This window comes from Panthera uncia, assembly GCF_023721935.1.
Source record: "Panthera uncia isolate 11264 chromosome B2 unlocalized genomic scaffold, Puncia_PCG_1.0 HiC_scaffold_24, whole genome shotgun sequence".
In the NCBI taxonomy this organism is placed as follows: domain Eukaryota; kingdom Metazoa; phylum Chordata; class Mammalia; order Carnivora; family Felidae; genus Panthera; species Panthera uncia.
In genome coordinates, this window is record NW_026057580.1 from 93,956,729 (window position 1) to 93,984,036 (window position 27,308).

At 40.3% G+C, this 27,308-nt stretch overlaps 1 protein-coding gene across 1 annotated transcript in view; it reads right to left on the reverse strand.

The window, feature by feature from the left end:
• Window positions 1-1,936: 1,936 nt before the first annotated feature.
• Window positions 1,937-27,308, reverse strand: part of TXLNB (taxilin beta) — a 50,417-nt gene continuing 25,045 nt past the window's right edge. The window contains exons 5-10 of the mRNA XM_049654460.1: window positions 26,560-26,754; window positions 24,607-24,726; window positions 20,323-20,397; window positions 13,674-13,766; window positions 3,982-4,077; window positions 1,937-2,756 (exon numbers count right to left, since the gene is read on the reverse strand). Coding sequence (XP_049510417.1) covers window positions 1,962-2,756; window positions 3,982-4,077; window positions 13,674-13,766; window positions 20,323-20,397; window positions 24,607-24,726; window positions 26,560-26,754 — 1,374 coding nt within the window. The 3' untranslated portion in view covers window positions 1,937-1,961. The remainder of the gene's footprint in view (window positions 2,757-3,981; window positions 4,078-13,673; window positions 13,767-20,322; window positions 20,398-24,606; window positions 24,727-26,559; window positions 26,755-27,308) is intronic.

Here is a 27,308-nt window from a genome sequence, read left to right on the forward strand (position 1 = left end):
AATACATGGAAAAAAATAAATAAAAATACATTGGTTCTTCAATAGGGATATGCTTTTTCTTCTGATTAGCATTTCGTTATTACCCTCACTGTCGACTTCAAACAAATTTTATGCAGTTTACAATTCTTGTAGCATATGGTTGCTGCCTACAAGCATTTTGTGTTCCTTGGCAGACAGCCACATGCAACACTGAAGAATGATTTTCTGGATGAATAGTAGAGAATCTTGCTTTTATCCATTTTTCTACTTGAATTCAACTTTTGAGGTGGGCTGGGTTAGACCTTTTTTTTTTTTCCTTTTCTCCCTCCTCTCCCTTTCCCCGTTCCTTCCCTCCCTTCCTTCCTATTTCTTTGTTCCAGTCTCCCTTTACCAGATTTACTGGATTTACCGGGTTTTGGTAAATCTGGTAGAGTAATTTATGCTGTCAGTTGTATTAGAGGTTCTTGTCCAATAATAATGTAATACTCCTGTAGACCATCTAACTTTTGCCTCCTGCTGAATCCTCACCTGTTTTTCAAGCCATTTGTACTTCTGGTTGTAAAGAATTCCCCAAAGCAGATAATATATTGTTTGGTGCACCTCATCACTCATATTGAGACCCTATGTAGACTTCTGTCTTGTAAAAATAATAGCTTTTACTTATCAGTTATTGAGATGAGGACGGGGTATAATTTCCTGTAAAGGGTGTGAAGGTTGGAAAAAATGTGAAGATGCTTTGAGAATATAGATTGAGGCAGTGACAGCAAGAAATGGTGGGAAACCCTCTGGAGAGAGCAGAAGATGACAGCGAGAGAACTGAGGACTTGGCCGGGCCAGGCGAACATTCCTTTTCAAGACTTCCATAGCACAAGAGCCAGGGGACGAGAGCATAGCCTCGTATCAGTCCCAGGGCACTCAATCCCTCCATGCCCTTGCTTGCTCTCCCACTTCCCACCCTTTCCTTGCAGGTAGCCATGAGTGGGCTGCCCCACCACATGGGGTGGTGAGGCAATGGGCGAGCTGTGTCGGAGAGGCCGCTGGAAGAGATGAGCCATCGAGGGCTGTGATTGTTCCCCTATTCTGTCTATTGCCTCTTGTGGCACCTTTGTGTCTATGTGTTCTGCAGACTTAGAATCTAACCCAACTGCTGTTCTATCTTTGGATCAACTGATTGAATTTATTGACTTACCATTTGGTTACTTGTTTTTGCCCTACATTACATGGCCTAAATACTCATATTCTGAACCTACTTCTGATTCATAGAGCATTAATCTACTGTGATCCCAAGCAAGTAAGAGATCATTTTTTTGATTACTGTCTAAATATTTTGCATGAGAGAATTCCAAAGAGGGATGAAATGTATGTGTAATATATATTAGTATATAATATATTTGTATATATATACACACACATATATAATACACACATGTACATATAGGTGCATAAACTCGGATAGGTATATATTCGCACACTTACGTATACATTCACACATGTATACATATATATACATCTACACATATGCACATATTATGTAAATGTTGCTTAAATGAAACCTGGACATCCATAACTTACTATAGAACTTATTAAAATATGTAGGGAAATAAATAACAATCACTTTTTATGCATTTACATACTGTAGGAGAAGTCTTTAAACACCAAATCCTACTGTTGATTAAAAAATTGAAATAAATACCATCTCAGTGGAAAATTCTTATGAATTTGCTATTTGTATGTTTTGTTGCCATTTAGGAAAATTGTACTGTCAACCAACGTTAAATAGAAAAGCTCCAAATCAGTTATAAATTGAGAACAAATAGCACAGGCTGAATGTGCTCTGCATAACATTTAAAAATGTCTTGATTCTAATTAAGTCTCTTCCCTTAGACATCCCTGGCCCTTAATGCCTCTTTCAGAAGACAATCTGTCACGATGAAGACGTGAAGCTGGGAAGGCACTAAGCTCGGAAGGCACCACGACGAGGCTTAGTCTACTCCTTCCAGGTTGGTGTCAGCCACCTGGGGCAGCTGGGGCTCCACCGAGACCCCTGTTGGTGGTCTCAATGCTGCTGCTTCCAGTGGGGGTGGCTGCCTACTGGGCCCACATCCGAGCTCCCCGACTAGAATTTGCTCACCTGCTGTGGGCGGTGGAGCAGGACCATTTGCCTCCATCACTGGTAGGGAAGCCTCTGCCGGGGGCTGTGGGGCCTGACTGGAAGCTTCTGCCCCTGGCTTCTGGGGCTGCTGATCAGCCTGGGCTGCTGTAAGGAGACCCTGGTCTTGGGCCTCTGCTGCCGACCCCGTGGGGGGATTGCTGGGCCTGGGGGGCGGTTCTGCCTCATTGCCTCCTTCGGCCTCAGCCTGAGGAGTTGGGGGAGGCAGGGAAATCTCTGAGTGGCATAAAGGGCTCGGAGGGGATTGTTCTGGCTCTTTGAGGGCCGAGTCACCAACCCCTTGAGGACTGCCGGATTCTGGTGGGATTTCTTTGGACTGGTCGAAGGTCGACTCCGGATGACGGATGACCATGAAGGCTGTGGCCAGATTTTTCACAGCATTGTGAACACTGTCGGCTTCCTCTGCATCAACCTCGCCGCCCACAGAAACAGCAGACTCTAGCTCCTCGTCGGAAGTGTGCTGACTTTGGTCATCTTTTTCAGGCATTTTTGCTTCTCTGATTTTTTTGTAGAGCTCGTTTCTCTCTTCTTGTAAAGCTCGACAGAGGTTCTCCAGCCTCCCAATTTTCATCACGAAGCACTCATATTCCTTGGCTCTCAATGCTTTCTGTGAGTTGAAAACACACACACGTAAAACACCAGAGCAAAATTGCCAGGATGCCCTCTGGAGACAAGCAAAACCATTTGCCCAGGAATTTGTCTGCCAGACTCTGCAGCCACCGCAGACTGGTGGCTGAACAGACCCCTGGTCAGGGGGAATCACTTCCGTTTTTTTGCCTTGTGGGTGAGACCCTGGTAGAATTTTAATCCCTGTATCCTTTTCTGTGGGAAAGAAAGATGGCAAAGCATCTCTCTGCTTCAGTCCAAGGCCTCCGGAATCTTAAAGTAGATGCATTTTCTGCTTTTAAGTCTTCCAATGGCACAATGAATGCGATGGACTGGGACCCGGCTGTCAGCAGAGCCTTATCTAGTCTATAGATAAACTGCTGTATGCTAATCTGGCAACTGTTTGATTTATGTCAGTGAATAATAAGCCCATCTCTTTGGAATTGGTTGCTATTTGGGATGAATTGCTAGAACAGTAATTATAACGACAGAAACTCCCCACACACTAATTCATGATGCTGCCTGCTCAAACTGTTCAGTTCTCCATTTCTGTGGAAATGTTGGTGTGTTTGTGCATGAAATCGTTCCTAATCGTCTCACTCCTTGCCCCCACCTTTGTGCCACTCTGTACCCTTTGAGGGTTTTTCTGTTGCTCGTGCACATGGGGAGACCTTCACCTGTAAGCTCTGCCTCTCAGGTCAAGGGCTATATATCTTTGCCTTTATTGTCTCAACACCTACAGAGCCTGACATAATATCAGTAATTAAATGCCTGTTGGAAGAATTAGACAATACATCTCCATATCTGTCTATAGAGTTGTACATACCCTGGGTGCTGGGGCTGGTGTCTTCTCTCAGTATGTTCAGATTAACTCATTAATTTATTCTGCACCTGCTCTGTGCTAGGCACTGGGGAAATTCAAAGACAAGTAAGACACTTGTCTTTCTTTTACGGAATGAAGTCGCGCAGGCATGATGCTGATTTGGCAACAGCTGCGGACTCAGCACGTAGGCATGTGACTTAGGGTCACAAAGCTCTTTGTGAGTCTGGATCCAATTCTCTTTTGCTCTAAATATTTTTATTACAATTTCACATATCACACCTCAGAAAAAAAAATCAACTCTTTTTCCAAGATAATAATTTGCACTATTAGGTTATAATTACTTTCGGAATATGAATATTTGGACTAGATAGGGGAAAATAAGCTAGCGGCTAGGCTTCCTTACCTCTTCAATCATGTCCAACAGAGCTTTGTTACAGTTCTCAAACCGGGCTTTCCACGTGGCTGTGTCCTTCTCTAACTTCTTCATTTTCTTGGTTGTCTACAGAAATTAGAGTATTTTAATGTTAATCCTGAAAACTTAACATATCAAAAAAACTACTAGTTCCATATGTGATGCCAAGAAAAGTCTCTTTGTCACTAGCTGCTGAAACAAACAGAAGTTTGATGTCACGGAATGAAGACTGAGTGGGAAGAGTCCTATTTATTCCTGAATCATCTAGGTTCGTGGTGAACAAACTTACTTGCACCAATTCAGGAAAAAGGAAACTACTTAGAGTCACCCTGTTTTGTCATTGCTTATTCTTTAAAGTAAAAGTAGCTTTATTTAGTCCCAAGAATAAGCTTGCAATTTAGATTCTTTACTGAATAGAAACTGCAAGCGAGAAAGCTGGTCTGGCTTTTTAGCCATTAACATATTGGGACTATCTGGGCACATCTGAGAAGTAGCTACACAAAACTACAGCTTTCTATTTTCTCAGTGTACATTTTTTTTAAAAAAAGTTTTAATTTAAATACTAGCTAGTTATCATACAGTGTGGTATTAGTTTCAGGTGTACCATATAGTGATTCAACACTTCCGTGCATCACTGGTACTCTTCACAAGTGCACTGCTTAGTCCGCATCGTCTCTTTAACCCATCCCCCCCCATCCACCTCCCCTCTGGTAACCATCAGTTTGCTCTCTATAGTTGAGTCTGTTTCTTGGTTTGCCTCTCTCTCTCTTTTTTTCCCTTTGCTTGTTTGTTTTCTTTCTTAAATTTGACATATGAGTGAAATCATATGGTATTTGTCTTTGATTGACTTGCTTCACTTAGCATAATACTCTCTCGATCCATCCATGTCATCGCAAATGGCAAGATTTCATTCTTTTTTTATGGCGGGTAATATGATATTCATATATATATGTATATATACATGTATGTGTATATATATATACACACCACATCTTTACTCATTCATCAGTCAGTGAACAGTTGGGCTGTTTTCCATAATTTGGCTGTTGTAGATAATGCTGCTATAAACATTGGGGTGTATGTATCCCTTTGAATCAGTACTTCTTACTTTTGTATTCTTTGGTTGAATACCTTGTAGTGCGGTTGCTGGATCATAGGGTAGTTCTACTTTTAACTTTTTGAGGAACCTCCAGACTGTTTTCTACAGTGGCTACACCAGTTTTCATTCCCACCAACAGTGCAAGAGGGATCCCCTTTCTCCACATCCTCGCCAACACATATTTCTTGTGTTGTTGATTTTAGCCATTTTCACGGGTATGAGGTGATATCTCACTGTAGTTTTGATTTGGATTTTCCTTATAATGAATGATATTGAGCATGTTTTCATGTGTCTGTTGTCCATCTGTATGTCTTCTGTAGAAAAATGTCTGTTTATGTCTTCTGCCCGTTTTTAATTGGATTATTCATTTTTTTGAGTGTTGAGTTTGATAAGTTCCTTATATATTTTGTATACTAACCCTTTATCAGATACGTCATTTGCAAATATCTTCTCCTATTCCATAGGTTGCCTTTTAGTTTCATTGATTGTTTCCTTTGCAGAACCTTTTTATTTTGATGTAGTTCCAATAGTTTATTTTTGCTTTTGTTTCCCTTGTCTCAGGAAACATACTTAAGAAGTTGCCACAGCCAATGTCAAAAAGTTACTGCCTGTGTTCTCTTCTAGAATTTTTATGGTTTCAGGTGTCACATTTAGGTCTTTAACTCATTTTGAAGTTATTTTTGTGTATGGTTTAAGAAAGTGGCCCAGCTTCATTCTTCTGCATGTTGCTGTTCAGTTTTCCCAACACCATTTGTTGAAGAGACATTCTTTTTCCCATTGGATATTCTTCCCTGCTTTGTTGAAGATGAATTGACCATATAGTTGTGGGTTTATTTCTGGGTTTTCTATTCTGCTCTATTGATCTATGTGTGTGTTTTTGTGCCAGTACCATACTTTTTTTTTTTTTTTTTGATTACTATAGCTTTGTATTAGAACTTCGAGTCCAGAAATGTGATACCTCCAGCTTTGTTTTTCTTTTTCAAGGTTGTTTTGGTTATTCAGGGACTTCTTTGGTTCCAGACACATTTTAGGATTGCTTGTTCCAGCTCTGTGAAAAATGCTGTTGGTATTTTGATAGGGATTGCATTAAATGTGTAGATTACTTTGGATAGTATAGACATTTTAACAATATTTGTTCTTCCAATCCATGAGCATGGAATGTCTTTCTGTTTCTTTGTGTCATTTTCAATGTCTTTCATCCGTGTTTTATAGTTTTTGGAGTACAGGCCTTTTACCTCTTTGGTTAGGTTTATTCCTAGGTATCATTGTTTCTGTTCTGCAATTGTAAATGGATCCTTAGTTTTTCTTTCTGCTACTTCATTATTGGTGTATAGAAATGCAACAGATTTCTGTATGTTGATTTTGTATCCTGTGACTTTAATGAATTTATTTGTCACCTCTAGACATGTACATAGCATCATGTCATCTGCAAATAGTGAAAGTTTTACACCTTCCTTGCCAATTTGGAACCTTTTCTTTCTTTCTTTCTTTCTTTCTTTCTCTCCTTCTCCTTCTCCTTCTCCTCCCCCTCCCCCTCCCCCTCCTCCTCCTCCTTCTCCTTCTTTTTTGTCTGATTGCTGTGGCTAGGACTTCCAGTACTATGTTGAATAAAAATGGTGAAAGTGGACATCCCTGTCTTATTCCTGACTATATAGGAAAAGTTCTCAGTTTTTCCCATTGAGGATGATATTAGCTATGGGTTTTTCATATATGACCTTTAGTATGTTGAGGTATGTTCCCTTTAAATCGACTTAAAGTATTGAGTGTTTTTATCATGAATGGATATTGTACTTTGTCAAGTGCTTTTTCTGCATCTATTGAAATGATCATATACGCTTCTTATCCATTCTTTTATTAATGTGATGTGTCATGGTGATTGATGTGCAAATATTGAACAACTCCTGCAACACAGGAATAAATTCCATTTGATTGTAGTGAATGATTTTTTAAATGTAATGTTGGATTTGGTTTGCTAGTGTTTTTTATTGAGAATTTTTACATCTATATTCTTCAGAGATATTGGTCTGTAGTTCCCTTTTTTAGTAGTGTCTTTATCTGGTTTTGGTATCAGGGTAATGCTGGCTTCATAGAATGAATTTGGAAGTTTTCCTTCCTTTTCTATTTTTTTGTAATAGTTTAAAAAGAATAGGTATTAACTCTTCATTAAATTTTTTTTTTAATGTTTATTTATTTTTGGGAGAGAGAGAGAGAGACAGAGACAGAAACAGAATGTGAATGGGGGAGGGGCAGAGAGAGAAGGAGACACAGAATCCAAAGCAAGCTCCAGGCTCTGAGCTGTCAGCACAGATCCCTATGAAGGGCTTGAACTCACGAACTGCAAGATCATGACCTGAGCCGAAGTTGGATGCTTAACCGACTGAGCCATCCAGGCACCCTTGTATTAACTCTTCTTTAACTGTTTGGTAGAACTCTCCTGTGAAGCCATCTGGTCCTGGACTTTTGTTTGTTGGGAGTTTTTTGATTACTGATTCAATTTATTTGCTGGTTATCAGTATGTTCAAGTTTTCTATTTCTTCCTGTTTCAGTTTTGGTAATTTATATATTTCTAGGAATTTATCCATTTCTTCTAGGTTGTCCAATTTGTTGGCACATGGTTTTTCATAATATTCTCTTATAATTTCTGTGGTGTTAGTTATTTCTCCTCTCTCATCTGTGATTTTATTTATTTGGGTCCTTTCTCTTTTCTTTTTTTTTTTCTTCTTTTCCTTTATATTTTCTTTTTGAGAAGTCTGAATTGAGGTTTATAAATTTTATTAAGTTTTTCAAGGAACCAGCCAGCTCCGGGTTTCATTGATCTGTTCTATTGTGTTTTTAGTTTCCACATCACTTATTTCTGCTCTAATCTTTATTATTATTTTTTGTTTTGAAAGAAATGCGGACTGCCACATTCAGCACCTCATTTGGATGTGTCTGGGTTCTTGGAAGCTTGACTACCCTACATTTTCCTACAAATGGACCTAGAGAGCTTGTTTGGAAGTTCTAGCAGGGGAGCACAGGTACTTATACACCCCTGACTAAGAAGGATGGTCTTTCTCTATCTGGACACCCACCTAACCAGCCAGATCAGTTGAATCAACCCTGGTGATCAATGGAGTGACAAATGTCTCAGCCAGATCACCCTTACATTCTCTGCTCTAATCTTTATAATTTCCTTCCTTCTGCTGACGTTAGGCTTTGTTTGCTGTTCTTTTTCTAGTTCTTTTAGGTGGAAGGTTAGGTTGTTTATTTGAGATTTTTCTTGCTTCTTGATGTAGACCTGTATTGCTATACACTTCCCTCTTAGGACCATTTTTGCTGTATCCAAAAGGTTTTGGATTGTTATATTTTTATTTTAATTTGTTTCCATGTATTTTTTAATTTCTTCTTTGATTTCCTGGCTGACCCATTCATTGTTTAGTAGCATGTTGTTTAACCTTCGTGTATTTGTGGTCTTTCCAGATTTTTTCTTGTGATTGATATCTAGTTTCATAGCATTGTGGTCAGAAAAGGTGCATGGTATGACTTCAATCTTTTTGTATTTGTTGAGGCCCGTTTTATGACCTAATATGTGACATCTATTCAGAATGTTCCATGTGTGCTATAAAAGAATATGTATTCTGCTGTTTTAGGATGGAATGTTTTGAATGTGTCTGTTAAGTCCATCTCGTCCAGTGTGTCATTCAAAGCCACTGTTTCCTTGTTTGTTTTCTGTTTAGATGATCTGTCTGTTGATGTAAATGGTATGTTGAAGTCCCCTACTATTATTGCATTATTATCAATTAGTTCCCTTATGTTTATTATTAATTGTTTTATATATCTGGGTGCTTCTATGTTGGGTGCATAAATATTTACAATTCTTATATCTTCTTGTTGGATTGTCCCCCTTTATTATTATAAAGTGTCCTTCTTTGTCTCTTGTTATAGTCTTTGTTTTAAAGTCTAGTTTGTCTGATGTAAGTATTGCTACTTTGGCTTTCTTTTGACATCCATTTGCATGATAAATGTTTCTTCATTCCCTCACTTTCAATCTGCAGGTGTCTTTAGGTCTAAAATGAGTCTCTTGTAGGCAGAATATAGATGGGTATTTTTTTTTTTTTTTATTATCCATTATGACTCCTTATGTCTTTTGATTGGACCATTGAGTCCATTTACATTCAAAGTAACTATTGATAGATATGTATTTATTGCCATTTTATTACTTATTTTGTGGTTGTTTCTGGAGATTTTCTCTGATCATTTCTTGTCTTTCTCTTTTTCATGTTTTGCTTATTTTCTTTAGTGATATATTTGGATTTTTTTCTTTGGTCTTTGCGTGTTTATTAGTGATTTTTGATATATGGTTACCATAACCTCTTCTGCAAATAGCAGTCTATATGAAGATGATGTTCACTCAAGGTTGAACTCATTCTTTTTTCCTCTCCTGTCTACATTTTAGGTATATGTTTTATTTTATACCATTTAGTATGTGAGATCCTTGACTGATTATTACAGAAATATTAATTTTTACTGCTTTTGTATTTGCTGCCTTTAAATTGTCATTTTTGGTCTCTCTTTTCTACTTGAAGGGTCCTCTTTAATATTTTTTGTAGGGCTGGTTTAGTGGTCATGAACTCCTTTAGTTTTTGTTTTTCTGAGAAACTCTTGATCTCTCCTTCTATTCCGAATGGTGGCCTTGCTGGATAGAATATTTTTAGGTACAGATTTTTCCCGCTCAGTACTTTGAATATATCATTCCACTCCTTTCTGGCTTGCCAGGTTTCTATTGAGAACTTTCCGGCTAGCCTATGCGGTTTCCCTTGGAAGTTGAAGACTTCATTTGTCTTGCTGCTTTTAAGATTTTTTCTTTATCACTGTATTTTGCAAATTTAATTATAATATGTCTTGGTGTTGGCATGCTTTTATTGATTTTGATGGGAATTCTCTGTGTCTCTTGGATCTGGATGTCTGTTTCCTTCCCCAGATTAAGGAGGTCTTCAGCTATTATTTCTTCAAATAAATTTCCGGCCCCCCCCCCCCCCTTTCTCTCTTCTTCTTCTGGCACTCCTATAATATGAGTGTGATTACATTTGGTGGAGTCACTGACTTCCCGGATTCTATTCTGGTGTTACTGTCTTTTGTTCAGCTTCATTACTATCCATTACTTTGTCTTCTAGGTCACTTCTTTCCAGCTTCTAGGTCTTTCCACTTCTAGGTCTCCTTCTTTCCAGCCTGCTCTTTACTGCATCTAGCCTGTTTCAGATCTTGTTTGTCTCATTCTTTATCTCTGATTGATTCTTTTTAAACTCTTTTATCTCTGTGGTAAGGGTCTCACTGATGTCTTCCATTCTTTTCTCAAGCCCAGTGAGTATTCTTATGATTGTTGCTTTAAATTCTCCATCAGACATGTTACTTGTATCTGTTTCACTGAGATCTCTGGCTGTGACCTTATCTTGTTCTTTCATTTTGGAGAAATTCCTCTGTCTTCACATTTTGTCTAAGTCTCTATCTTCTTCTCTGGGTTAGAAAATCCAGTTAGGTCTCCTGCTCCTGAAAGAAGCAGGAGCTTCTTTATGAAGAAGAGGTCACGTAGTGCTGAGACCCTGGCGCTTCAAGGAAGTGTCTCCAGTGTGTGCTATGTGAGCCCCGCTGTTGTGTTTTGGTTGCTCTGTCCTTCAGGCCAGTCATCTGCAGGGGCTCTCCCTTACCTGCTGTGGGCAGTGTTTGGTCCCTGGTGTGAATGTGGTCAGTTTTAACTAGGTGTGTTCTTGTCTGCTTGTGAAGTGAGACCTGACCACCTCCACCAGAACTGAAGCCCTCCAGAACTTTCTGGTCAGAAGATGTTGTGCAGGCAGGGATTTGTGCTGGTCTTTGGGGGGAGGGACCTGCCATGCTGAGACTGAGGCAAGTGTGATTGAGAAGAGCAGTTCCACTGGGGTGCAGGGAGGGGATGTGTGGGGCTTGGTGTAAGCAAGTTAGGCAGCCAGTGTCCATGTTGTGCTGCTTCTTGCAGGTGGCTCTGTGTATATGCTGAGGGGCAAGGGAGGGAAATGGTGTTGGCCACCTCCTTTGTTCCCAGAGACATGTCTCCATGAATGCTGCCTCTCAGAGACACACTCTGAGAAGAGGGAATAATTTCCCTACGGCGTTCCCCAGGCACTCTTCAGATAGTTGTTTCCACATTGTCTGCCACAGGTTTTTTGTATACCTTCTCTCCAGGAGCAGTATAGTACCCTCCAGGTCTATCCTATCCAAGCCTACTGACCTTTAAAACTCCAGGCTTTAAGACCTGCTGGTTGCAAGAACTTCCAAAATTCAGCCCCTTTCATTTTCCAAGCCAATGGCTTTGGGGAAATGTTCTCCTTGTGTATTTCCCTGTGTACTTCTCTCTCTCTCTCTCTCTCTCTCTCTGTCTCTCTCTCTCTCTCTCCCTTCTCCAAGACCACAGCTTCTTTTCTTCCATAGCAGCTGTGATCTATTTCTCCCCCAAATGATGGCTTTGCATTTATTACCATCTTTGATTTGGCCTCTTCTCTCCACTTAGTTGTGGAGTGCATTCTACCAGTTTTCAGGTCAATTTCTGCGGTATTTAAGATGATTTGATAGTTATCTAGTTGTATTTGTGGGAAAGGTGAGCCTAGGGTCCTCCTACTCCACTGCCATCTTCCTGCTCCCTCTCAATCTTCACATTTGTAGAGTGTGGTGGGAGTCACAGAATGTGATTACACACATCATTCATTTCATCTTTAAAACAGTCCCATAAGGAAGGTTCTGTTTTCACCTCCACTCTCACTGAGGTAACTGACGCTCAGAGAGGTGGAAGAATATTCAGGTGAGTTAGCAGAAGAGTGGAACTAGAGTTATTTCATTGCATTTAATGCAATGTGTGAAGAGTGTCTGCTGGTCATCAGTGGGGAGTTGGGTGTAGAGGGAACAGAAGTGGATAAAATGCAGCTCATCTTTTTTGAAACTGAAACGGTTGGATCTCTGCTTTGCTTGGATGCAGCAAAGGACAGCAATGTAATCATCAGGTTGTGTTCCCCTGGATGAGCCATACCTGGGCCCTTGCTGCTTTGTGCCATGCTGCCTGAGGCTGAGTACACTTGGAGGCAGGAGGCTGGGCCCAGGCTAAGCCCTGGGCTTTATAGAGAAGCTAGGTGAGCCTTGAATGGTTTTTAATTTTGATCATTTGTTAACCAAGTTTAGTAGTTTTAGTTTAAAAGTCATCAACCCCTTTAAGGATTTGATGGGACCATACGCAAAGAAATACAATATGCACATCATTTTTTTTGCTGTTTTTTTTTTTTTTTCTAATTGTGAGTCAACTTTAAAAGTCTATAAATAAACCCCAGATTTAAAACTCCTACTCTAATATTTATTCCAATCTTAAAACTATGTAATTTTGAAATAAATAAAAACACTTTTCTTGCTCTAATATTTATTCCAATCTTAACACTCTATAATGAAGAGAGGTTTTTAAAAATGGATAGATCCACCCCAGAGTGAGAAAGCTATAACTTCTAACAAGTGTTGACCTACTTATGTTTGTTCACTGAATTGTGAAATTTATCATATAATTTTAAGAAAGTGGTTTTAAAAGGATGCTTTTTGCACTTAAAAAAGGTTAATGCCTGTGCCCATTAAGAAGCACAATTCTGATGCTGATTTTGTTTTGGGAAAACACTGGATTAAATAAATTTTGAACATATGTCCAATAATATTTAGCACCTTATATTTGTAAAAGAGTGTAAGAAAGTTTAAAACCCTTTAAAAATATCTTAATATGGGGCGCCTGAGTGGTTTCGTTGGCTAAGCGTCCGACTTCCGCTCAGGTCACGATCTCGTGGTTTGTGAGTTCGAGACCCCCTTTGGGCTCTGTGCTGACATCTTAGAGCCTGGAGCCTGCTTCAGATTCTGTCTCCCTCTCTCCGCCCCTCCCCCGCTCACGCTCTGTCTCTCTCTGTCAAAAATGAATAAACATTAAAAAACATGTATTTGAACTTTACAATCTGTGTATTAGGCAAGGGAAATAGTATGTTAATTTATAGATAAGAAAAATAAAATTGGAGGGACGTTAAGTGGATCGTCTAGTACTGCATGAGGAGAAGAACACACCCAGAATTTGAATTTGGGCTTCCTTCTTCTCATTCAAGGCTCTGTCAGTTATATCATACTACATATATTCTCTTCGAAGAAGGATTATATGAAATGGTATTTTCTACTCTAAACTTCTTCTGTTGCACATTTGTATGAAAGTTGTTTTTTTAATCTTTAGAAATTAGATTTTTAAAAATTTCAGTATAAACAGCATAATGTTAAATTGCTAGCTTTTGTCTTTTTTTTCTTAGCTCTCCATGGACTAGAAAAGGAAAATATTTTTTTCTCAGGGTGAAAATAGATCCTGGTGTTTTTTGGACTCTTCCTAAGATTAATTCACCAGATAATTACCAATAAAAAAATACAGCCCAAATCTTATTTGCATGTATAAATGTTTCATTACTTCATGAAATGCACCAAAGGATCTTAACGTGACAGAAATGAACTCAAAGGAGAATTGCCTGTCAAAATAGAAAATGTCAGTATTTTGTGGAGGATAAGTACTACTCACTTTATCCATTTCCTGTTTGAAAGTGGCAAACACCTCATTGCTTTTTGTCAGTGTGTTCTGGAACTCTTCAAACCTTCCGGAATAGAGAGTAAGCTGTAAATAAGGGGAAAAGTACATCTACTTTAGAGCTGCTTTAAGCATGCTTCCAGAACAAAACAACATGGCATTGTTCATTATTTGAGAAGAAAGTTGATTTAAAGGAATCCTCAACACAATGTTAATAATGTGTTCTGTTCTTTTGTTTACTATGACATCAACCTAAGTCAGTGAGTATGATTGAAGTACGTCTTTAAAGAAAAAATGGAATAAGAAAATGTGTCATCACCATTTCATTACAGCCTAACTTTTCCCAACAAACTTTTATTGAGCACTGAACATACACATTGACTCTATGTGCAAAGCATTGAACATGTGGCTACTGTTTCTGAGAGACATGCACACGTGATGGGAAGGTAATCTCAAAGACAACTTGATGATGGGACAGGGAATACTACAAAGTGCCACGTCTGTTAAGGATGGTGTCAGTCAGAGAAGGAAGTGAGCATGGCAGGTGACCACGTGAGCCATGTTTTTGTGGAGAAGGCGAACCTTGAACTTGGTCTTGAAAGAAGTGAGAATGTAGAAAAATGAAAAGAAGTGGACCCGACATGGGTGGCTGCAATCATACCCGTTGTGCCACGCTAAGCAACCAACCATTTGCATTTCAGTCCATTTGGTTTTGTATGTTTATGAAGACAGCGTTATAGCCAATAGCAGTTAAATGTCCCTGTTCATCAAAATCAGTTTATTATACGAATTTTCTATAGATGGAAAGAATGAGTCTCGAGGAAGGAATGCCTTTTCTAATGTGCACACAGTATAAAACATCATATGGGTTAGCATTGGCAAGCGTGTGGTTCACTTCAGGAGTACTTTCTACCTCTATATCCTTATTCCAAGGAATAAGGTAATTTGAAGTACGAATAAAGCAGGACAGGGAAGGAGAGTGTGTTAAGTACTTGATTGCTAGAGACAGCAATACACTAATCAAATCTTGCTTTAAAAAATGATTTTAGAATAGCATGCTATGAGTGGAGATTTAATATGGATGATACATGTTAGGAAGGCCTCCGTTTTCGAATGAGTATTTGGTACTGTTGAATGCTGGAGCAAACCCCAGCTCCTCAAATGGGCACCAAATGACTAGCTGGTGGTACCTGGGACACTGTCCTTTTGAAAGAGAAAAACTACTAACTGGAAGCCAGTAGACTGGAGAGTTCCCAGTCTTGGGGGTGAGAGGTAGAGAGTATGGGAATCAGACTACCCCTAGAACCCAGAAAATCTGCTGATCGAGAAGGGGTCATTCTCAAATGTTGTAGAATAGCAGAGATTTCACTGCAGTAAACAAGAACAACGGAATGATAACGTAAAACCTTTCTGTAGGATAGATTTTCCAAAGAAAAGTCAAACAACATCTGAGTATCGTTTTGAAATCACATGTTGGTTCCACGCATATGTGACAGAGCTTGGGGCAACTCTGGTGGCCTAAATTTTTTTTTCTCATGATTCCTTGGCACACAGATGAAAGAAGACTGAATAAAAGGGCACCAGGGAGTTCATGGCCAGGAAGGTGTAGTAGGGTTTTACACACACACACACACACACACACACACACACACACTGCATAAGACAATCCTTACTCATTATGTACAATGCACTCTTGACATATTCTGTTTAGTTCTGTTTCACTTTTTTTGAAGTAGTGGCTGGGATCCACTGAATTGATTTCAGGGCCCTTGAGTAGGTCAAGTCCTTAATCTGAGGATAAACTTCTACTGGACTGGCTATCTATACTACTGCACATAATCTAGTGGTCCAGGGTGAGGACAGCTACTCCCAGCTGATCCTCTCCACCTTCATTTGCATTCTTGGTTACATATCCTGTGAAGTTGCTTTTTCTTACTTTCTCTCCTTTCTTTTCCCCACTTCTCGGGAATTCCTGCAGAGTTACGGGAGGGTGGCAGATACTACCGTCCCTGGAGCAGGTCCTCTCAAAGCCGCTCACGCAGCCGGGTACTTGCAGGCTGCAGACAGGCAGAGCAGGAGTGGGCGCGTGCACAGCCCATCTTGCTGGCACAACCTTGACAGTATCAGCAGGAGCAACCGTGCCCACCTCGGCCAGCTTCTCCCCTTCCTTTGGGCAAAAATGGTCTTTTGGGTGTATACATCGGGCAGGTTTTGTTTCCTTTCCTCATGTTTTCTTGTGGCATGGGGGAAGGCAGACACACCCAGAGGGCCAGGAAGAAGTGTCTCATTTCATTACCACTTCTTCTGGCCTTTTTCTAGTGACTGTTTTTTGTTTTTGTTTTTTTCTTCTCTCCACTGCTGTTCTTTTTTTTTAATTGGGACAAATTCATGTAATGTAAGAGTTACCATCTCAACTATTTTAAATGTACAGTTCAGTATTGTTAACTGCGTTCACACTGTCGTGTAACCAATCTCCAGAACCCTTTCATCTTGCAAAACTGAAAGTCTCTACCCATGAAACAGTAACTCCACATTTCCCCTTCTAAGTACTGTTTTTCATACTCAGCCTTTCTTCCTATTTGACCTCTTTGTGGCAGGTGGCAAAACCTGTGTGGATTATGCTTGTCTCAGGTAAACAACTCTAAAACTCTTTGCTTGTGCTAACTCAAAATGGACACTTCTTGTTTACTTTGTGGATATTTGTTTGGTATATGTTCCCTCTCACTATCACGCTGACATGATGCATGTTTGGTTTCATGTGTCATATTCCTGCTCTTATTTTGGTATTTCAGAGAAGCATGGAAGGGACATCCAGAGGTCATCCACAGTACTCCTGCCAGAGGCAGAAATAGAAACGGACTGTTCTAGGGTGAGTCACCACAACAGTTGCTGCAACATTTTCACTGTTATGTGGGTGAGCGACTCATACGTTCTTCTAATGGGGCACCAGATTTTAATTACAAACATTCATAGCATACAGGAAACAAAAGCATGTCCAGGAATTGTCTTAGCGAACTTGTGATATTGGATTTGGGAACACGTCCAATTATAATAGCAGTTGCAGAGTAATGTCCTCTCGTCCTAGATACATAAGGTGAGCACTTCCGGTTTAAAGGCTGTGATTGCTGTCCTTAATTTACCAAAAAAAGGAAGGAAGGAAGGAAGGAAGGAAAGAAAGAAAGAAAGAAAGAAAGAAAGAAAAAATAAAGAAAGGAAAAAAAAAGAAAGAGAGAAAAAAGAAAAAACTAAATAAAGCCAAACCAAATTTACTCAATGATCTTTCCCCTTGGGCAGTGTTTTTGTGGCTGCGTGGCTGTGTGGCTGCGTTGGCATTGCTGACTTTCCACATCCACCATCTTCATCCTTATCGATTCAGTGAACACTCTATTTGTAGTGGCAATTGTATTTTTTTGATCATTTCTGACATTTACTCTGTTGCCATGGTTTGTATAATTGAAAGCCAGACATCTCTTTGCTAAGTGAGAATCATGCCCCAACCTGGCAAGCTGTTGTCTTATGGCTGGAGGTGACTTCATCTAGTTAAACGTAATCTGTCCTTGATATTTCCTTAGCTCAGAATGTGGAAATGGGGACTTGAGCCCTCTTGCCTCCTACCACCCCACTCCTTTAAAGCAGTTCTAAACCCGAGGGAAGGGTTCAAGTGCTCTGCAATCAAATCTGTGGTCGATTTTGTTTTTCAAGGTCTAAAGGTTTTAAAGCTACAACATCGACAGTTTTCAAGAGGAATTTTTAAACATTTTTATACATAGGGTTTGGGGGCTACTATATTCTTCTTGAAGTCATTGTTGAAGTTTTGAAAAGTGCCTTGAAGACAGGAGACAAAGGGGTGTCCTTGTAGAGAGAGCCACACGCCACAGAAAACAAGGCAATGGAGGAAAAGGCGGGGTTAGCCCAGCTTAGGCCACACTGCTTCTGCTCTGGAAGCTGTCTACATTCAGGAACTAGAGCTGCACAAGTTCTTGAGATCATCTTTTCCGGGGGTTCATAAACTTTTTTGTAATCAAAGACTCCTTTTGTCTCATATATCTCTAAGTAGATCCTCACCTATGAAATAATAGTAATATTAGCTCACACACTAATTGTTAGCATTTTTATTAGTAGTAGTATCACTGTGTTTAATTAGGTAGGGACTTTTGATTCTCTTATGGATTAGTCTATCTCCAGCACCTAGAACCTTGTCTAGCACTGAGTAGGTGCTCAATAAATACTGGTTGAACTAATTATGCTAATTATGGGCCAGGTATGGGGCTAAGTGCTTTGCATGCATAACTTGAAGGCAAACTGCATATCTTACATATTCATTAACTCATTTTCCTTTTATAAACTTAACCAAACGTGAATAACCGCCATATAGCTGCTGACTGAGAACCGATATGTCAAAAACAACTATATCTTATTTTCTTTTATCATTTTTTATTTTTATTTTTAGAGTGTGTGTGTGAGTGGGGAAGAGGTACAGAGGGGGAGATAGAATCCGAAGAAGGCTCCATGCATAGTGTGGAGCCTGATGAGGGGCTCAATCCCACGACTCTGGGATCATGACCTCAGCTGAAATCAAAAGTTGGGCGCTCAGCTGACCGAGCCACCCTGGCACCCCCCAAAACAACTATATTTTAAATAGTAGCTGCTGTTATGCTGTTATGTTTTGGAAATACTGAAAAGTAATGAGCCTCCCAGAGGTTAGAGAACTCCAACTTGGGATCATGGGTGCATTACAGTATTCTTATTTTACAGGCAAAGAAATTTAGGTTTAGGGAGATTTCGATGAATTACACAAGGTCAGACAAATTCTGAGCAGAAGAGGCAGGACCCTGACCCTGGTCTCTGGACTCTGTCAATATCAAGGAACGAATGAGGAACATTGGCAAGTCTAAAACTCCTGGTAGATGCTTTTTCAAATTTGAGGTGTGGCATTGGATCATACCCTTATGTTTCATTCCACAGGTCATTTGAGGCCTAGATTCTGATGCCAGCTGAATGAATGACTCTCTAACCCCATGTCTAATGGTATTAATCTACTCTTCTCACGTTCATTATCACCATTTATCGAGAGGAGTAGAGATTGCTTGTCATAGATGATATGAGCAATGAATAGCTTCAAATATTGTCTCTTGTACCCCTCAAGGCTCTGTGCTGAGAATAGTACAGAGACAGGGCCAGGAGCCCTGCCTCAATTCTCTGGAGTCTCTTCAAGACTGTGAGGTCACACCTCCTTTCCCCCTGCCTGCCTCTGTTTAGAGAGTGGCCGCTGCCTGCCGCCTACCCCACAACCATGATGTGATGGTTCTGGGATTCCCTAAAGGATGACCTTGAGTTTGTAACTCTAGATTTTAGTTTTTTAATTCTGGATCTGCTGATTTTATTAACAGTAAGAAACATGGTTCAAATCTCAATGTAATTAGTATTCACAAATGATTTTGATATGTTATTTTATGTTATTGAGGGAAAACAATTTATCAATACATTCGGGACACACACTGGAAAAACTATGCATTAGGAAGGTGAGCTATGAAAATGCGATCTGCATTTTTGTCTGCGGTGGTATAATTTGTGATTTTATTACCCACAAATAAATTTATTTGTGAGTGTCTTATCTTTTCTCATATGCTTTGTAAAAAATGAACAAGTATTCATACAAGCAAGTTTTCAATGAACTTGTTCATTCGTATAATGAACAAAGTTTTTGTTTTTGTTTTTACAGTGAACAAGTGTATAGCAGTCAGCACATAAACATTTACAAGTGAATTATCCAAATCTTAAATTAACAGCTGCCCAGCTCGCCAGGCTTCCGGTTTCCTCACTTTCTGTGAATTTGCTCTACGTGACTTTACAGTGTCTTTAGCACTGGCGCATTTCTCCCAGCAGGGGCGCTAGTGTCTCTCTCTGGCTCAGACCTAGGATGCCTAACCCAGAACCCGACAGGCAACTTTTGCCAGAAGGGGCAGAGCCCCAAGGGCAAGGGAGGGATGGATAGAGTCATCTGTTGCACGAGGCTTTTTATCTTTGAGTCTGAAATATGAATTCTTGTAGTCTAATCAAAACACACACATGACATCACAAAGCCAGATCAAAACTGTTCCCTGCTTGTCCATCATCCCTAGTCATTTATCACCGACAAGGCCAACCTCCGATAGCACAAGAACTTTGGTGCTGACTTTTTCTTCCTCATTTCTTTTGATTATAAATAATATCAAATAGGTAAGGATCCTTTCAGTATTGAGAGTTCTAGATGGCGCATGTGATCCGTTCCCATTTTATTCTTACTTTAATAGGATCACGGGGAGGAGAGAGAGAGAGAGATGACGTATTATGAACAGATAGGCAGGAACCAGGACACCAACTCATTCAGATTGCCCATCGGGTGCCCTCATTCGTATGTCAGCAAACCTTTTGACTCGATGTTGTTGCGGAGCATTTATTTTTCTCAGGTATAATGTGGTGCTATTATTTTTACTTTAAAATAATAAATATGAAGTTATTCTTCATCGCTAACTCCTGCTCCCCTCGCCCCCGCCACATGTTAAGGCCTGGTGGAGAGTACCTTTGGTTCATAGCCTGTTAATGTGGCAACAAGGAGAGCACACCCCATGCATGGTTGTCCCCCCGCAACCCCCCATTTCACCTGAGCCTGCAGGACTGTCTCTTGTTCCTTCAACACTTTGGCTTGAAGTTTCCACTCTGCTGCCTGGTTCAGCAACTGTGAGAAGAGAGAACACGTGGAAAGATTGTCAGATTGCTCTTTACGTTACCATTTGGTTATAATTTGTGGATGAAATGGAATAACTTGCTAATTAACCCTCTTAAGTAGCTTTTTGGGAGCTTGGCAAAGTATCTAAGAAAGCTAAGAAAACAGCGTCTGAAAAGTTGGATTCTCAACTAAAGATTTGTGGTTCTTAGGGATAAAAGAGAAAAATAATCTTCAACTCAAGCATAAATCACACAAAATTTAACCTCCCACCAAATTCTGGAAAAGTCTAGCAATCCTGTTCAGTCATCATTCAGTCCCTGCTTGAACATTTCCAGAACCACCCCCCCCCCCCGCCAGATCATTATTGTGAGCAACTGTTGCTTTATGTTGAACTCAAGGTTATTCTCCTAGACCATAGTTCTCCACCATAGCATGCACCAGTGTCTCCTAAGGAGCATGTTAAAATGCAGATCCCTCTCAAAGAATGTAAGTTAGGAAGTATAGGTGTGATTCAAGTCTGTAGTTAGAGCAAATAAACAAAATGGTTTGGGATTTGGTGGTCCATGGATTATATTTTGAGAAACACTGAGTTAGAAACTTGACCTATTATTCCAAATATTGTATAAGATTTACAAAAGAAGTCTCATTCCTCTTCCACGAGGCAGCCTTTCAAATACAACCAAGGCTCTCATATCAAAGATAATCAGAACTGGAAGCTGACAGGTTAAGTTGAAAATGTTGTTCTAGACATAAATATGACACACATATGTAAAACATGTTATTTGAACTTAAGATGTATGTTTACTTATTGATTTTTATATAAAGCTATGGTCTTTGTTTTGGGTATGGGTCTTCTTTTTTTTTAAGTTATCTATCTATCTATCTATCTATCTATTTATTTATTTTGTGAGAGAGAGCAAGAGAGAGTGTGTGAGGAGGGAAGGGGCAGGGAGGGAGAGAATCTTAGGCTCTGTGTCATGAGCACAGAGCCTGATGCGGGGCTCAATCTCATGAACTGTGAGATCCTGACCTGAGTCAAAATCAAGAGTCGGATGTTTAACCAACTGAGCCACCCTTGGGTATGGGTCTTCTGACTGGCATTCAGAGAAGCTTTTTGTTGTTGTATATACATTAGTTTTTTAAACAATAGTACTAAAACCTAAAGACTTAAGATTATTTGTGAAGAAGCTTGATTGGATAATTCTCTAGAGTTTTACCACTTTCTCCAAGTCCTTTATAGCTACTCCCATCTAACTTGACAATTGTTTTGTGCTATTTGGCATTTCAAAGCATTAAGCATCATTTTCACAGAAACAGTTCTTTCTTTTCACACTTACATTTCATCAGTTTCTGCATCATTCTGTCGGTTTTCATAACACAAAATCAAGAAAGAAAAGGTTTGGGTACAAAGAGCTGATTTGTGGTCAGCGCCGTCTTCCTTAACTTGGGAACCCATGTGTAGACACTGGAGTAGCTGTCCAGTCACAGGATTCAACATACTGAGGGGTCTGTTAGTGTGTTTACAGACAGAATGGTGGACATCATGAGTTAATCTGATTAGTCAAGTAGGTGTTCATCAGTTTAAGAAGTTTCTACTCTAGGGGCACCTGGGTGGCTCAGTCAGTTAAGCATCCAACTTTGGCTCAGGTCATGATCTAGGGGCACCTGGGTGGCTCAGTCAGTTAAGCATCCAACTTTGGCTCAGGTCATGATCTCATGGTTTGTGAATTCAAACCCCATGTTGGGCTCTGTGCTGACGGCTCAGAGCCTGGAGGCTGCTTCGGTTTCTGCGTCTCCTTCTCTCTCTGCCCTCCCCTGCTTGTGCTCTGTCTCTCTCTTTCTCTCAAAAATGAATAAACATTAAAAAAAAAAAGTTTCTAGTGGTTTTGAAGATGGACTGACTTATATATTTTTTCTTTATGCCTTTTAAAAAAAATGCCCATTTTTTTGGTAATCAGAACAAAAAACGATAAAATCATTACATAAAAAAACTTGGAGGCATCTCTTTTCTTATCCCAGTTTATCTTTTTCTTGTGGCTCAACGCCTCCATTTGTGAAAATGGGTTGTATCTCTTCCTCCATGCCTCCCAGAGAACAGTGAAAGTTCATTGTTATAGAAGCGTCAAGACCCACCCCATGGAGGTCTGAGGCAGCTGTGGACTACAAGACCTGTAGGGTCCCCTCTGGCCATCTGAGCATGTGGCACGTTCTTCACTAAGCAGGCTCAGGAGCCCAGTTGTGGTGGGTGGTTCCCTGGCCGAGAGAGGAAGATGGCTGCCTGTTCTGCTTGGGATGAAGGAACCCTCCAGCTCCGATTTGCTATTTCATTACTTTCAAAAAGAAGCATCATAGCTGGAATCTGGGTAGGTGGCCATCTTTGAAGAACTGAGGGGGCTAATTTTTTTTCTTTTTTTTTTTTTTTTACTTAAATCTGCTGTTTTGCTAAACCAGGGTAGAAAAACAGGGGAGTATGTTAACTTCTTGCTAAGGCTGGGTCACCTCAAAACGACCCCTAGTCTCTTTCAAATGAATCTCTGCCTAGTTATTCCTCTGTCATGTCTCATGTATTATGTGCCAAATGTACTGATATCCTATAGGAAGCATATTTTGCCTGACAGGGTAATTATGCCAATAGTGGGGTATCTGTTTTCTTGAATTCTGAATAATAATTAAATGCTTTCTTATTTTGAGAGGTAGGTTGTAGATGGATTTAACAACTTAATCTTTTTGTTAAGAGCACATGGGCTTCTGCTTTGAGATTATCCAATGTCCACCAGGTTATGTTCTCCAAAATTCGCCCTTTTGCTGCCATGTGTGATAACCATAGTTATTATTAAATTGCTCTTCTAGTCTGATTTTTGGTAATTGCAAAGTTTGTGATCAATCACTAAATGGCCAAATTTGCATGATTAGTCCATTGATTGCATTTTAAATCCCTTTTCCCAGCAGCAGACGCACACTTCAACTCATGCCTCTGAAACACATGTCTGAGTGTGATGTATTATCACAGAGCTTGGGCTTTGGAGACAGACACATTGGAGATGTGATGTGTTGGGCAGTGTGACCAACACATATCCGTCACTTAGCAGTGTGTGACCTTAAACAAGTGGTATATCTTCTTTGAGCCTCAATTCTCTCATCTGGAGACGGGCCCTACAGCTGGCTCAGAAGGTTTGGGGTGAATGAGATGTCATTAAAAGCCACCACTCAGTTTCTTAAACTCCAAAACCCAGGAGTCATCCTTGACTCTTCCCTTTCCTCACTGCCACCATCTTCAGCATAGAGCACCGACTGTTGGTTTTGTACTGAAAACATAACTTCTGTCCGTGTCCAGTTCTCCTTCTCCACTGCCATGTCCCCAAGCCAAGCCATCATTGTGTCTCCTCCAGATTGCTGCAGTAGACTCCTTGTCCCCTTTTAGTTCACTTTCCACCCAGGAACCAGACTCATCGTTTAGAGATACAAGGCAGATCATGTTACTTCCTTAGCTAAAACTACCCAGACTTTCTCAGTATATTTAGAATAAAATCCAAACTACTTTCCCAAGCCTATAAAGCTACGCAATTTGGCCCCTGCTTATGTCTCCAACTTCATTTGGAACCTTTCTCCTCCTGGGTCCACATGCTCTTGCTACTGTGACATTTTTCTGTATCTGGGGGACCCCAAGCTAGTTCCAGCATCAGGGTCTTTATTGCTGCTACAGATACTGCTGCTGGAGGCCTCCTCTCTGCCTCCCTGTCACTAGGCAGGGCTCAGCTCAAGCATCCTCCCCTCTGGGAGGTGTCCTGGTCACCCAGTCTAATGTAGGCTCTCCCTCCTTCTGCCCCTTTGCAGTTCCTCCTTATTTCTCTACTAGCACCTATTATTATCTGAAATTTTACTTCTTTGTTCGTTTCCTTGCTTATTGCCCGTCTTTTCTTAGATTCTAGTCTCCATGCCGGGACACGGCCTTTTTGGTCTTGTTCACTGCTAAACCCCGGTGCCCCGGATGATGCTTAGCACAGGGCAGGTGCTTGAAAAAGATTTGTTGAATGGGTGCATGACTATTTTGTGTAAAAAACCGTGTGGGTACAGTGCCTTCTACTGGCTGGCCAGTGTAGTTCTCTAGGGAAGCCCAGGTTCTCTCCATCGCTCTGTGACTATGATCAAAAACAACTTTCTCAGGGGTTCCTGACCCCCAGGCAGACCAGACAAGCACATTGACTAAATGATAAGTACATATTCCTTCTCGCGTTTGTGTCGCTCCTCTGCTTCCTTCATCATTTCTTGTGCCTGTTCCAGTTTTGCATCCACCAGCTTCTGCTGCAGTTCTCTGTGTTTAAATATTTTGTCCAGATGCTAAGGAAAAATAAATTGCACATATCAAGCTTGGCTTATTATTGGTGCTGAATAACGTAAAATAAAAAAAATAGTATCGACACACATGTTCTCCGGGTTTCAGGATTTAAAACACGGGGCGGGGGGGGGGGGGGATAAATGCATTGGCATCACTTATGGCTCTATATAAAAGTCATAAGTTGGTGCAGTCCCCTGCATTTTGCATTATGCAGAGGTGGCTGCAAAAGGCAGAGGTGCCAAAGTTCAGCAATGTTAACCCCAGAAGCTGCCAACATTATTTTTCTGAATTTAGCAACGACTAGATACCGAGGTGAGTTATGATGCTAGATAGCAAGGTGATGCATACTGCAAGGAAGGGCTATGGCACCATCACTCAGTATCTTGGTGAGATCTATAGATGTAAAACCACCTTCAGTCACATTAATACAACTTGTTGTAGTGAATTCTCTTCCACATTCTTGTCTCCAGGGTTGTGAGGCAGCTCTGGGGTACCAGCATGTAGCGCAGAGTCTGGGACTGGGTGGGGAGCCCCCCACTTCAACTCTGTTGGATGCTGGGCAAAACAAGGCTAAGGGTCACAGGTGAATTGATATGCAAGTTGCTACTTCCTCCTCTACCTCTTTTGACCTCTCAACTGGCTTAGTGAAGAGAAGCTTCCAATTCTACTTTAGTGCAGAGAATTTCTTAATCATTAGGAAGTCTAATCGGCGAGAGGATGCAAGGAATTCTAGCCTTGGGGCTCATCTAGAACCAATCCCAAGAATGTACAACAGGTCTACTGGGTCTATTCTGTTCTTCTCTGGGATCCCTCTGAAGAGTATGGATTTTTTTTTTTTTTTTTAAAGCTTTCTCCCTTTTGCTTCTGCCTGAGCCTCCACGTGGTGTAGGATTGATCTTAGTGATAAGACAAAACGGTAACACGGCATTTTGGTTTACTGTAAGGGGTTTCCTCAACTGATCTAACTGCTGCTTCTGTGTGCTACTGGCTCAGTTTTTTTCTTGATGAAATCCTCATGTTGCCAACAGAGCCACTCTGATTATGTTATGTGACATTTAAGGCCGACATTTTAATATTTGGGTGGGAAGAGGAAAATAATATATATAAAGATCTTGAGAGGGCCTCAGAAGTCTTCAAAATGTATTAAATATCCAGATATAACTTTGAAATAATAAAAGGCCCTTTTAGTCTCCCTCATGTAAACTATTGAAAGCAAAACTCTTTTGGCTTTTGTGACAATGGGTAGGTGATTAACCTCATAGCCTATGCCTCCCATCTATATAATGTGGGTAACAGGGTATTATCTAGGGCATAAGGTTGTCGAGACAATGTAATGACATATTGTATGTAAAGTGCGGTACTCAGCACCTTTCCTGGCACCAATTCAGCACTGAATAAATAATACCATTAATATTATCATTATTACATCATTAATACTATTACTGGCTTGTGGAGCATATAGAATACAGACCCTTCATTTACGTGACATGATGATTCTTAAGAAGGAGTGTGTGAGATATTTCTCGGCTCTATAGACAATGTTTTTTAAAATCGACAAATGCTATTTTCAAGGATAACTGTGTTGATGGCCTACTACTTCCTATTTATTGCTTTGCTCTGCAATGATTCCGGTTTTGAAGAAATCCCGTATGACTTTCAGCCAGGTATTTTGCAATACCTCCTGTTTTAATTTTGGCTACCAAAAAACATCTGATCCTAAATACTAATCAATTGAGAGGGCTGGCCATAACTTTCTTATTACCTAGTTCTCCACCTTCACAGCCCAGATCTGGATCTATATATAGTGCCCCTAAGTTGTTTGATGTGTTTCTCACCTCCTCTCTGAGCTCATACTGATCAATGATGCTTTTCAGTTTCTCTGCGAGCTCTGTGTTCTCCTGACACAGCTTCATGTTTCGCTCACTCTGCTGTTCAATCTGGGCCTGGATATCCGTCAGAGTAGTCTGGAAATGACTTGTGATCTCCTTCCTTTTCTCTTCTTCCTCACGGGCCCTCTGAAGGGTTTCCTCCTGTGGATAAAGAGCAAAGTCTTTTGTTATGCTGGTTTGCACGCACCTGGGTTTATAGAACGCAGGGTTAGGTCCATAAAAGGAGGTTAGTGTGTAGGGTAAGCAGGACATTTTTTTCTCAGTTCTCTGGAGCTAACCTTGCATAGCCCCAAAATAAATGTGTGAGCAAAGGTTTCAGTTGTAAATACACAGTCAGTCACTCAGAGCAGGTGCAATGAGGGCCTTGAATTTGATAGTTGGTGATGAATAGGCTGGTTTTAAAAGATGACGGGTCTCCTGCTGAGTGCATAAGCTGTAGCGATTCCTAACAAACACACAGTAACACGGTTTTGATTTCTTGTCTGTGGCCTGGAAAAAAGGCCACTCGGCTTTACTGATTGATGAGACAGATCCTGTGTTTCCTTGGTTTGGTGCAGAAAGAAGAATAATAGATCTTATATTCCTCTATAAAAAAAACTACAGCATGTTAACTGCATAATTGTGTTACCCAAGTTTTGTAAATAGAAGTGATCGCAATACAAACTTTCTCTTAGTAAGAAAAACTTTATCAAAAA